The 11083-nt window shown below is 51.1% G+C and overlaps 1 protein-coding gene across 1 annotated transcript; it reads right to left on the minus strand.

The window, feature by feature from the left end:
* Window positions 1–692: 692 nt before the first annotated feature.
* Txndc15 (thioredoxin domain containing 15) lies at window positions 693–10663 on the minus strand. The gene is made up of 5 exons (XM_090325429.1): window positions 10532–10663; window positions 6969–7360; window positions 4515–4678; window positions 2570–2700; window positions 693–1026 (listed from the first exon to the last, which is right to left on the minus strand). Exons 1-5 carry the CDS (start codon window positions 10596–10598, stop codon window positions 830–832), a joined length of 951 nt encoding a protein of 316 aa, XP_090181555.1. The 5' UTR covers window positions 10599–10663; the 3' UTR covers window positions 693–829.
* Between the last annotated feature and the right edge of the window lie 420 nt (window positions 10664–11083).

The raw sequence follows: 11083 nt of genomic DNA on the forward strand, positions 1-11083 counted from the left end.
AGGCAGGTAAGTCCGTGAGACTCTTATCTCCAATTAAACACCAGAAAACCAGAAGTAATGCTGTGGCTCAAGTGGCAGAGCACTAGCTTGAGCTGAAGAGCTCCAGAACAGCACCCAGGCCCAGAGTTCAAGCCCCATGACTAACAACAACAACAAAAATTGTATGGATTACATGTTGTCTTTACTAAATGTACTACATGAAGTACATTAGGCAGGAGCCAGGTTCTGACTTCTTAATCTAGCACAGGGCTATGAGTTTTAAGGTTCAACAAATTCCTACTTACCAGCTCTAAAAGAGAAACAGAAACCCGCCTTCTTAGATGTATAAGAGAAGGTAAGTCTTTCATAAAACTCTAATCTGGCCAGGCACTGGTGGCTCATACCTATAATCCTAGCTACTCACAAGGCTGAGATCTGAGGACTGTGAGTGATTCCACACCAGCCTAGGCAGGAAAATCCGTGAGATTCTTACCTCCACTTAACCACCGAAAAGCTGGAAGGGTGCCAGCCCTGAGCACAAAAGCTAAGGGTCAGATTTGTATCTAGAACCAGAGTGTCACCCTCCTCACTGTTCTACTTGTTCAAACTATCAAATCATGTTCAAGCGATATAAACAGGAACAGTAAATACTAATAGATATCTTCCTATTTCTTCTTGAAATACTAGTTAAAACACCAGTTGTCCATTCAGTATTAAGCGAATACATGATTCTTTTAATGTGACTCAAGTTGTGGAGTCAGCCGTTCACTGGAAAAAACCATAGCCGTAGTTTCTGAGACAAAGGATGGAAATCCCTCGAGGCTCCAGTTTCTCCCGTAGGTCCATCTCACTATTCCACGTGCTCCTGCTCTTGTCCTGGAATCAGCCATCGAATGCTCTCAGTTCGGATGGTAGCATACATAATAAAACTAATTAAAAAGAATAGGGAAAACACAAGCAACCAGTCCACAGTTTTTATCAACGTGCTGGGAAGAGGGCCTATTTGGTCAGCTTGAGTTACCACCACATTTTTCTTGGCTTCTATACCTGAAAGAAAAAAATCACTTTGTTTCCATTTAGAGAGAAAACACACCCACCTCAGATTTGTCAGAAGTTTGATGTGTGGTATGCAAAATGACATGCAATTTTAAAATAAATACCACGCTCATCTAACTAGGTTGGATCTCACCTGCTTGTCAGCATAATTGGTGACTTGCTTTCCCCCCACCACATCAAAGAATCAGGAATCCATTCGGCTGTTCAAAGCCACAACTAGAGAATCTCTGGGAGCTCATCGGAGCTTTCTTTCATGAATTTTTGTCTTTTGTTCTCTTGAGACCAGTGTTCAGCAAGATAACTCATACAGCCACTCTCAGGAGTAGTGGAGTAAATGGTGCTAAATTCTACAGTGCTCTTATAGTTGAGACAAGCAGCCACCCTTAGGAATGGTCGCCAAAGGTGCTGGGAGCTCCAAGATCCCATTCATGCTCTGGGTTTTTCTAGACCACTAAACTACAAGGGCTCTTCTTCTCCCCAAGGCCAATCAGGAATCCAAGTTCGGTAATCCCACCCACTTCAGGGGAGCCCTCTCGCCCCTGTGGTCTGACTTGGCTCTGTGACTGCACAGGGCTCAGTCTACAGGGGAAGCGTGTTCTGATAGGCCCAGCTTCCTGTGAGCACGCTTCAAGAAGAGCTGAGTTGTCACAGTGGAAGAAAGAAAGACTCCTCAGGAGAGGAGTGGAGGGCTCCAGACCCTCCAATTTTTATAAAGTCCTAGTGCTAACAAGCATGAAGGAATTAAAGTAGCATCTTCAAATGGGCTGACAGCGAAACGGAACAAAACAAGGCAGATGCATCCCGCCAGCACAGCAGATGAAATAAGCCAGGCCAATGCATACGTATTACATGCCTCTAGCTCAGGCAGCCCAGCTTGGGCAGTGCTAGGCCAAGAGTCAAGACGGGTCATCTTGAAGTTAGACTAGTCCTGCTGTATTGCTTGCTGAGTACTGGCTGTACAGTGTTCACCTTGAAGATTCACTGTATGATTTCATAACTCTCCACCAGTACATGAAAAGGTATCCACAGCTAGGTATCAGTGGCTCTGGCCAGTCATTCTAGCTACTCAAGGCTGAGGTCTGAGAAAAGGGAGCCAGCCTTGGAAGGAATGTACATGAGATTCTTACCAATAAACCACCAAAGCAGAAAATAAAGTATGGCTCAAATAGAGGCAGCCCCCAGGCCCTCAGTTCAAGTCCTAGGTCTGGTCAAAAAAAAAAAAAGGTAGCTATGAGCAAAGTGCATAATATGTGGCTTTTTTTTTTTTTTTTTGGCCAGTCCTAGGGCTTGAACAGTGGACCGGGGCATTGTCCCCAAGCTCTTCAGCTCAAGACTACCAGCCGGAAGTGATGCTGTGGCTTAAGTGGTAGAGCTCTAGCCTTGAGAAAGCGCTCAGGCCCTGAGTTCAAGCCCCGGAACTGGCAAAAAAAAAGGAGGGGGGGATGGGAGTATGACTCCAGGGTAGAGCTTCCCCAGTACTTTTTAAAAAGTCGCTCTGTAACGTCTTCTCGGCATATTATTTATTTATACATACCTGTCTGATTAAAGATGAATATTTTCAGTGTTTCCAGTGTGCGATCTGTATGATTAAATCTGGCCATTGGTTTAGCTCCTTGAAATAACAAAATGTTAGGGACGGCTACAGTGCCAAATCTGGTAGAAAGGCTGTAAAAGAAAGAAGTCAGTAAAAAATCCAAGTTGACCACAGATATCAGAGATACAATATACAGAAGATACAATTACCATGTCAGAATGGTCAAAAATGAGGAGAAAGGATCAGTTTCATGTGACCAAAGGAGGTTTCCGATAGTCAGACTTTTCAGCCTTTAGTTTTCCTGACCTTCGGTGTGAGTCAGGGTGAGAGGCATTCCTGTTCTGCAATGACTTGCTTTATTTTCTTACAGCTCCACTATTTTAAGTTCCTAACTGTCAGAACAGCTCAGACCAGAACATTCTAACTCATGAGCAAAGCACACTGTGTCTATTTTCATAACAGAAAAAACGTCAAAATTCAGAATGGCCATCCCTCAAAACGATCGACATATGGTAGCAATTCATTGGGTAAATGGAGGCAAGGGAGTATATGGCCTGACACGAGTTCATGGTTTGTGCAGGAGGATGTGGAACAGTCTTAGATCATAATTAGGGAAATACAAAACATATGAACTGGGCCTGGAGCGTGGAGCCCTGGATTCGATTCCTCTGTACCACATGCACAGAAAAAGTCGGAAGTGGTGCTGTGGCTCAAGAGGTAGAGCTGTAGCCTTGAGAAAGCTCAAGTACAGTGCTCAAGCCCCAGGACTGGCCAAAAAAAAAAATCTGAACCAAGTTTCCCATGACTTATGCCTTTTGACCCTGAACGAGCTAAGCCACAGCCAGGCACGGTGGCTCATCCTAGCTCCTCAGGAGGCTGAGATCTGAGGATCTTGGTTCAAAGCTAGCCCGGCACTAGAGACTCTTATCTCCAACTAACCACTAGAAAACCGGAAGTGGGGCTGTGGCTCATGTGGTAGAGCACTAGCCTTGAGATGAAGAGCTCAGGGACAATGCCCAGGCCCAGAGTTCAAGCCCCATGACAACAACAAAAGAAAAGAAAAGAAGAAAGGAAGGAAAGAAGAACTAAGTCAGGCCTGGTGTCATGGATGATGAGGTCCTGGAAACTTGGGGTGCTGAGGCAGGAGAAACACTTGAGCCTTAGGTCTGAACGCCAACCTGAGCAGCACAGCAAGACTTCCCATCTTACCCACCATCCAAAAGAGGAAGAGGAGGGATAAGATCCAGTGAACAATGCAAAACAACAAAACAACAGCGTATGTCACTTTTAGGGCCAAATCCTCTGCTAACTTACTAAATGTCTACATGAGACATGCAGACAAAAATAAATGTAAGTAGGAAGAAGGAAATGAATAGAAGAAAGAACTCCCACGAAAATACAGAACAATGGGCCAGGAGTGTGGCCTAGTGGTAGAGTGCTTGCCTAGCATGCACAAAACCCTGAGTTCTATTCCTCAGTACCACACATACAAAAAAGCTGAAAGCGGTGCTGTGGCTCAAGTGGTAGAGCTCTCGCCTTGAGCAAAAAGTACCCAAGGACAGTGCTCAGGCCCTGATGGAAGCCCCAGGACTGGCAAGAAAAAAAACAAAACAAGCAGAACAAGGGTGCTCAGAGGCTGACGGTGATAGGATAGGGGACTCAAACCACATGTTGAAGCCACAGCTGGGCTCAGTCAGGTTACAACCCTCCCCTGCCATCAGGTGCCATCAGCATCTGCTGCTTTCAAGAGCCCCACACAGAGAACAGGCCTACTTCACGAGGGGCTTCCGGGAGGTGATGCCACGGGCTCCTGAGGAGTCTCACAGTCGGCACGGCTCACATGTGCCTTTTCCACCCCCCTGCCCCGCTGCCAAGCTCCTGCCCACCACCTCCCTGGCTTCTAACTTCCCACCTCACGGCAGCCCTCGGACAAGAGAGAAGATACCTGCTGTGCCGAGATGCATCCAGTGCCAAAAAGTGAAGGGTGGGGAAGGCCCGGGGCAGAGAATTAAAATGAGGGGCCAGACTGGCAGAGAAGCGGCACCAGGGGGTGTAGAACAGGACCAGGGTGCAGTCACTACCATTTGGGTTCAGGAAATCCATAAGGTCCTGGGGTAGAAGGAAGAAACAAGCCTTAACGTGAACGTTAAGTGTGCACAGCCATGGAAAGCCACTCCCATGGGAAGAGGAACTGCAGCGGGCAGGGAGAGGAAGGATTGTGCAGGAAGGACTGAGGCTCAGAAGCTCTGGACATCAGCAGAAAAGCAGTTTGAAACCACAAGAACTTAGCTTCTGGGCCCGCCTAATCACACTATGGGACATAATTCACGGTGCGTCTCACCTGCCAGGACTGGGGTCTGAGAGCCCCCCAGGCACCCCTGTTGGGAATCTGGCATGAGCTCAGGCTGGGGAGAAGCCGGAAGTGGGGAAGCCTGTAGGAGCCCTTAGGTCACCAGTGTGTGCTATGGAAGGATTGCCACGCCCTCCCTTGGTTCCCGGGTCCCCAGGACATGAGGGTCTCATCTGTGTGACATGCCCCCACATCAATCTGGCCTCACCCCGGGCCCCAGAGGTGATGGGCCACCTGACCTGGCCTGAAGCCTCCAACTGAGACTTTTTTAAACAAAGTTGATTACCTCAGGCATTTTGTGACAGTAGCAAAAAAAAAAATCAGCGCTCTCAAATGGTGTTTGGAGCATTATGCTTCTCCAGAGATCACCAAGCTGCCAGCAGCCAGGCACCAAGCAGCCACATGAGTGTATGTCAATTCACTTCCAGGTGTACTCTCCCTATGACCAGCTAGTCACACTGTTACTGGCTTCCCCAGCTTGTGTGTGACATGGCAAAGCAGTCCTCCATGACCAAAGCCCATAGTCCCCAGCGGGCAACAGGGGTCTAGGCTGACCCCCTGCCCCTGAAGGAGCCTGGTGCAGTCAACATACCCCACCCTCTGTGGAAATTCCAGAACGTCCTGTGAAACCACTGTCTGGCTATCTAGAAACAGATGGCTGGGTGTGGGTCAGTGGTCTCAAATCTCACTCTAGAACAAGCCCTGGCTCTTTAGAGCAAACAGAAATTTGTCACCTACACAGCTTGTTTTCCAGAGGCACAGCTACTATTAGGAATGCTGAATTATGCTTTTAGTTACTCAGATACTTTTACTGGGGGTAGGGGAGGGAGCCAGGAAGCATGGAGGTCTCACTACGTGGCTGAGTCTGGTCTTGAAGGTCCTCTAGTCACAGGGGCCCAGGCTGAGGTCAGGGCTAACGCCGTAGCTCAGCTGGGTGACAAGGAGCTGGGATGACCCATGCCCACCACAGCTCTACTCCACGACGTTTGTGCTGCCTCTGTAATAACTACTACTTCCTTCCTCTGACACAAGAACTGGTTCATGTGTCGATTTCAGGGCTGCGTTCAACCCCAGAGCCTTGGGCATGCTATGCAGGTTGTCATTGGGAGTCCTAAGGAGGATTAGCTGCTAGCTTTTTGTCACCTAAAATCATTTTTTCTTTCTTTTTGTCCAGCAGCTCCTGAGTGGCCGAGGCAGGGCGGGACCTGGTTCCTCTGCCCAGCCTCCGGAGTGCGGGGATTGCAGGCATTCATGACCACACCCGGCTTCTCCAGGGTGAGGGGGACACTACGGGTATTGCCTTTTTCCTGAACGCATCTTGGGGAGCAGAGCCAGTTCTCATTGTGCACCCTGCAGGGCACCCCTGGCTTGGGATGTGGCAGTTGGCACCCGCACTGGATGAAAGAATTACTGGATTGCTAGAGGCGGATGAGAGTAGTAGTGTGCTAGAGGAGGGTGAGAGTATTATCGGGGTGCTGGAGGTGGACGAGGTTATTACCGGGGTGCTAAAGGAGGGTGAGAGTATTATCGGGGTGCTGGAGGTGGACGAGGTTATTACCGGGGTGCTAGAGGAGGGTGAGAGTATTATCGGGGTGCTGGAGGTGGACGAGGTTATTACCGGGGTGCTGGAGGAGGGTGAGAGTATTATCGGGGTGCTGGAGGTGGACGAGGTTATTACCGGGGTGCTGGAGGAGGGTGAGAGTATTATCGGGGTGCTGGAGGTGGGCGAGGTTATTACCGGGGTGCTGGAGGAGGGTGAGAGTATTATCGGGGTGCTGGAGGTAGATGAGAGTATTACCAGGTTCTGGAGGTGGATAAGGGTATTACCGGGGTGCTGGAGGTGGATGAGGGTATTACTGGGGTGCTGGAGGAGGGTGAGAGTATTATCGGGTGCTGGAGGTGGATAAGGGTATTACTGGGGTTCTGGAGGTGGATGAGGGTGTTACCGGGTTCTGGAGGTGGATGAGGGTATTACTGGGGTGCTGCAGGGGTTGAGAGTATTATGGGGGTGCTGGAGGACAGGAGCATATTGGGGCGCACGCCCCCTACCTGGGAGGCATTGAGGATCCTCAGGGTGGCATTCTCCAGGCCCGTCCCGCTGCTCTCCTCGCAGTTCACCTTCGGGGACTTGAGGCTGTCGGTGTTGTTGGAGTCCTCGGAGGCGGCCGGCTGGGGCTCGGGCTCCGAGGGCTCGGGGTCCTCCTCGTCCTCCCGGTTGGGGAGCATCACGCCAGCTGCACTCAGCGAGAAGAGCCGCTCCTGGGCACTGCATCTCGCGTCCTCGGCACCGGCGCCACAGGTGCCCACAACATCAACAGGGATGGGGTAGTCGCCGTCTGTGGCTCCGGCGGGGTCCGGGGCTTTGGGCTCGGCATCCTGATGCCAGGCCCCTACTCGGGCTGGCTGCTCCTCTGACCCTACGTGGCCTCGTTCCCCTGCAACTACAAGGCACCAACAGGTTCAAACACGTGTAACTGGAGGCCCAAGAACCCCCAAACTCTCCCTATAGGAAGAAGTAGGGTTCCCTAAACAACGCCCTCTGTTGCCTAGGCCCAGAAGACAGCTACAGGGTACAGGTGGGTAGGTTCCCCAAAAACATACAAACGCATGGCCTCACCCTGACCCCCGTGGCAGGTGGGGGCAGACACCCATTAGGTAATGAGCTCGTGCTCTTTATGAGAATACCCCAAGACATAACTGTATGGGAGGACAGACGTCAGGACAGCTCTGTGCGGGCAAGACGAAGATCACCACGCCACGTGATGGGTAGCCAAGGCCAGGCACAGAGCTGTTCTCTGCAGCCTGTGGCTGCTTCTCCACGGCTGGGTTCCATCTGCCTGCTGTCTGTGGAGGACCAGGAGATGTCTGCAGGCCTTGCCTCCCCCAGTGAAGCCACAGGTGGACCTTGGGCAAAATGCCCATTAGAGTAACAGGCACTTGAGTATGCCAAGCTAGCCGCCACCCAGACTCACACAGTGTGATACCTGCCCACCAGCCCTCTCTAAGGCAACACTGGTCCTGACCAGGGTGAAATAAACAGGAAGCTCACAGGAAGCGCACCAGCCTTGAATGCCAACAGAATAGTGTAAATTAAGAGGACTGAAGAACTAGAAGCCAAACACTAGCCATTCATAGAACCAAAAAGCTCAACAAACCCCATGCTAAGCAAAGCACATCATACTCAACTGCTCAAAACCAGTGACAAAAAGAAAATCTTCCAAGCAGCCAGGCAAAAAAATATATACATATTTATACATTGTGAACAGAGGAACAAAGAAAAGAGATTTCTCCCTGGACACAATGCAAGCAAACGCAGAATCTTTTATAAAGTCCTCAAAGGGGAAAAAACATTGTAAGAGCTATAAAATCCCAGCACCACAAAAATAATAACAATAATAAATCATACATCCAGAAATTTTATACCCAGAACAATTATCTTTTCAGAAATAAAGATGAAGGGCTGGGAGTGTGGCCTAGTGGTAGAGCACTCACCTTGTGAAAGCTCAAGGATAGTGCCCAGGCCCTGAGTTCAAGCTCTAGGACTGGCAGAGAGAGAGAGAGAGAGAAAGAAAGAAGAAAGGAAGGAAGGAAGGAAGCAGCCAGGTGCTGGTGGCTCAAACCTGTACTCCTAGCTACTCAGGAGGCTGAGATCTAAAGATCGAGTTTGAAGCCAGCCAGGGCAGGAAAGTCCCTATAAGACACAAATGAACCACTCAAAAACCAAAGGTGATGCTGCAGCTCTAAGTGGCCTTGAGCAAAAGAGTTCAGGGACAGCACACAGGCCCTGAGTTCAAGTCTAAGACCAACCGCCCCCCAATCCCCAAAGAAAGATGAAATAAATATTACTTCTTAAGACATTCAAAAATCAGGGCTGAGGCCCTGCATTCAATTCCTTAATACCACATGAACAAAAAAAAATAAATAAAATTGAAAAAATACAGACACATAAAATTGAAAGAATTCATCACTGATAACCCCACACAACAAAAATCATAAAAAGAACTCCTTTAGGCAAAAGAAAATGACACCAGGTACATCTAGGAATGAATAGTAACAGGAACTACACAGTAAATAAATACACACAGTTCTTTCCAGAAGTCTTGTGGATACAAGCAAAGAAAGCTCCCATGAAGATCAAGTGAGAGGGGAGGGAGTGGGAGAGGGAAATGGGGACAGAAGCATGAGAAGGGGGTAACAATGTGTGTGAAGTAATGCACCTAGCTGGCGAATATAACTGTAACCCCTCTATTAATTACAATAAAGAAAATAGCAAAAAAAAAAAATCAAGGGAGAAAAGTTGTGATGGTTCCTATGTGTTCCATACATGGCTGCACTGATGGGGGGATATTTACAAGTCAGAGATGGAAAGGCACCATAACTAATTCTAGGAACTCCCCAGCTAAACCCATTCAGAATCAAAGGGTTTTCTTGGATGTATTTTACTTAACAATTTACTTGTTTCACCAGGTGCCAGTGGCTCAGGCCTGTAATCCTAACTACTCAGGAGGCTGAGATCTGAAGATCACAGTTCACAGCCAGCCTGGGCACGAAGTCTGCCAGACTCTTATCTCCGATGACCCACCAAGAAACAGGAAGCAGTGCTGGTGGCTCAAGTGGTAGAGCTCTAGCCTTGAGCTGAAGAGCTCAGGGGCAGCGCCCAGGCCGTCGTTCAAGCCCCACAACTGGGTGGGAATTTTTTTTTCACTTATTTTACTTAATAATTTGTAGTCACTGAATGCCTGCCTTCTCCATCAGACTAGAGTTAGGACTAGAGTGTGGTCGGCTTTCTCACTGCACCCACAATGCCCAGCAGAGCCCGGCACTGGTGCACAGTGAGAACCCGAGCGCTGATTTCCTACTAAGACCCATGGAGGGTGCCCAGGCCAGGAGGTTCATGTTTCTACCAGGCACCTGGGAAGTACTGCCATGTGCCGGGGCTAGTCTGCCAGTACCTTCAAGGCAGAAAGAAAAAGAAAAGGCCTCGGATCTTCAGCCACTCTGAGAAGAAAGCAGCTAGTCAGGGTTCCCCTGTGGTCAACCTCCCCCTAGCCTATCTATGGTGACCAATGAGGAGGCTGGCGTTACCTGCAGGACCCGCCAAGGATGGGATCCTGAGTGCCAGGTGGACTGTGGCTCAGACGCCAACCCGGGCAGACAAACCATGAGACACAGACGATCACCAGTGAAAAAAGCCAGAAGTAGAGCCAAGGTCAGGGGCACAACAGCGCCCGGGGCCCTGGGTTCAAGCCCCACCTGGGCTCCGTTCCTAGCGCACTCAGCCCTCTGCCTTCCCAGGGAAACGGCGAGACCTCGCTTGTGGTAGAAGACCTGGGCGCCGCGCTGGGCCTCGGGGGGCCTGGACGGCCTCGGGGGGGGGGGCCTGGACGGCCTGGGCGCCGCGCTGGGCCTCGACGGCCTCGGTGGGGGGGCCTGGACGGCCTGGGCGCCGCGCTGGGCCTCGGGGGGCTTTCCCGGGCCGTCGGTCCCGTGAGGCCGGGCGGACGCTCGCTCCGCCCCGCCCCGCCCCGCCGCAGGACGCCCTCCCCCGGCCGCCCCGGGAGCCGAGCGGGACCCCACCCACCCCGCAATCCCCCACCCCCGTCCGCACTCACCCTCCAGGCCGCGGGCGGGAAGTCCCAGCACCCACAGCAACACCTGCCACCCGCAGAAAAGCCGCATGGCGCGGGACGCCCGGCGGCCCGGGCTCCCCGGCACCACCACCACCACCTCCACCACCCAGACAGCTGACGGAACCGCGCACTGCGACCGGGCCTCGCTCGCGACGCGGAGGAAGGGGCGGGGCCGGCGCGGGCCGAGTGCGCAGGCGCAGGCGGCGGCGCCATCTTGGAACCTGGCAGTCGCCGCCAGCGCCATGTTGGAGTCGGGCAGATGCCTGGCAGGCAAGCACTCTACCCCTAAGCTACATTCCCAGCCCACGGTTTGCTTTTTTATTCAATGCAGCCTCCACACTTGGGTCTCTCTTGCCCTTCCCACCCCTCAAGGCCAGTCATGAAAAGTAGAAACATCACCTCAACTCTCAGCTGCTCTTCTGCATCCACCCTAGACATGGACACCCCCAGACCTGCCCTGTGCAATGACAGGCCATACAGTGAGACAGATCAGAGGGACCCAACGCTCCCTTGGCATATGTGGCTAGGAGCTGA

Source organism: Megascapheus bottae, chromosome 38 (assembly GCF_031878675.1).
Source record: "Megascapheus bottae isolate mThoBot1 chromosome 38, mThoBot2.hap1, whole genome shotgun sequence".
Taxonomy (NCBI): domain Eukaryota; kingdom Metazoa; phylum Chordata; class Mammalia; order Rodentia; family Geomyidae; genus Megascapheus; species Megascapheus bottae.

Coding starts and splice junctions, on each gene's coding strand:
- Txndc15 (XM_090325429.1), bottom strand. CDS start 10,598: ATGCGGCTTTTCTGCGGGTGGCAGGTGTTGCTGTGGGTGCTGGGACTT. Junction 7,361..10,531: donor TCCCGCCCGCGGCCTGGAGG/GTGAGTGCGGAC, acceptor GGTGCCTTGTAG/TTGCAGGGGAACGAGGCCAC. Junction 2,701..4,514: donor GATGCATCTCGGCACAGCAG/GTATCTTCTCTC, acceptor TTTCTTTTACAG/CCTTTCTACCAGATTTGGCA.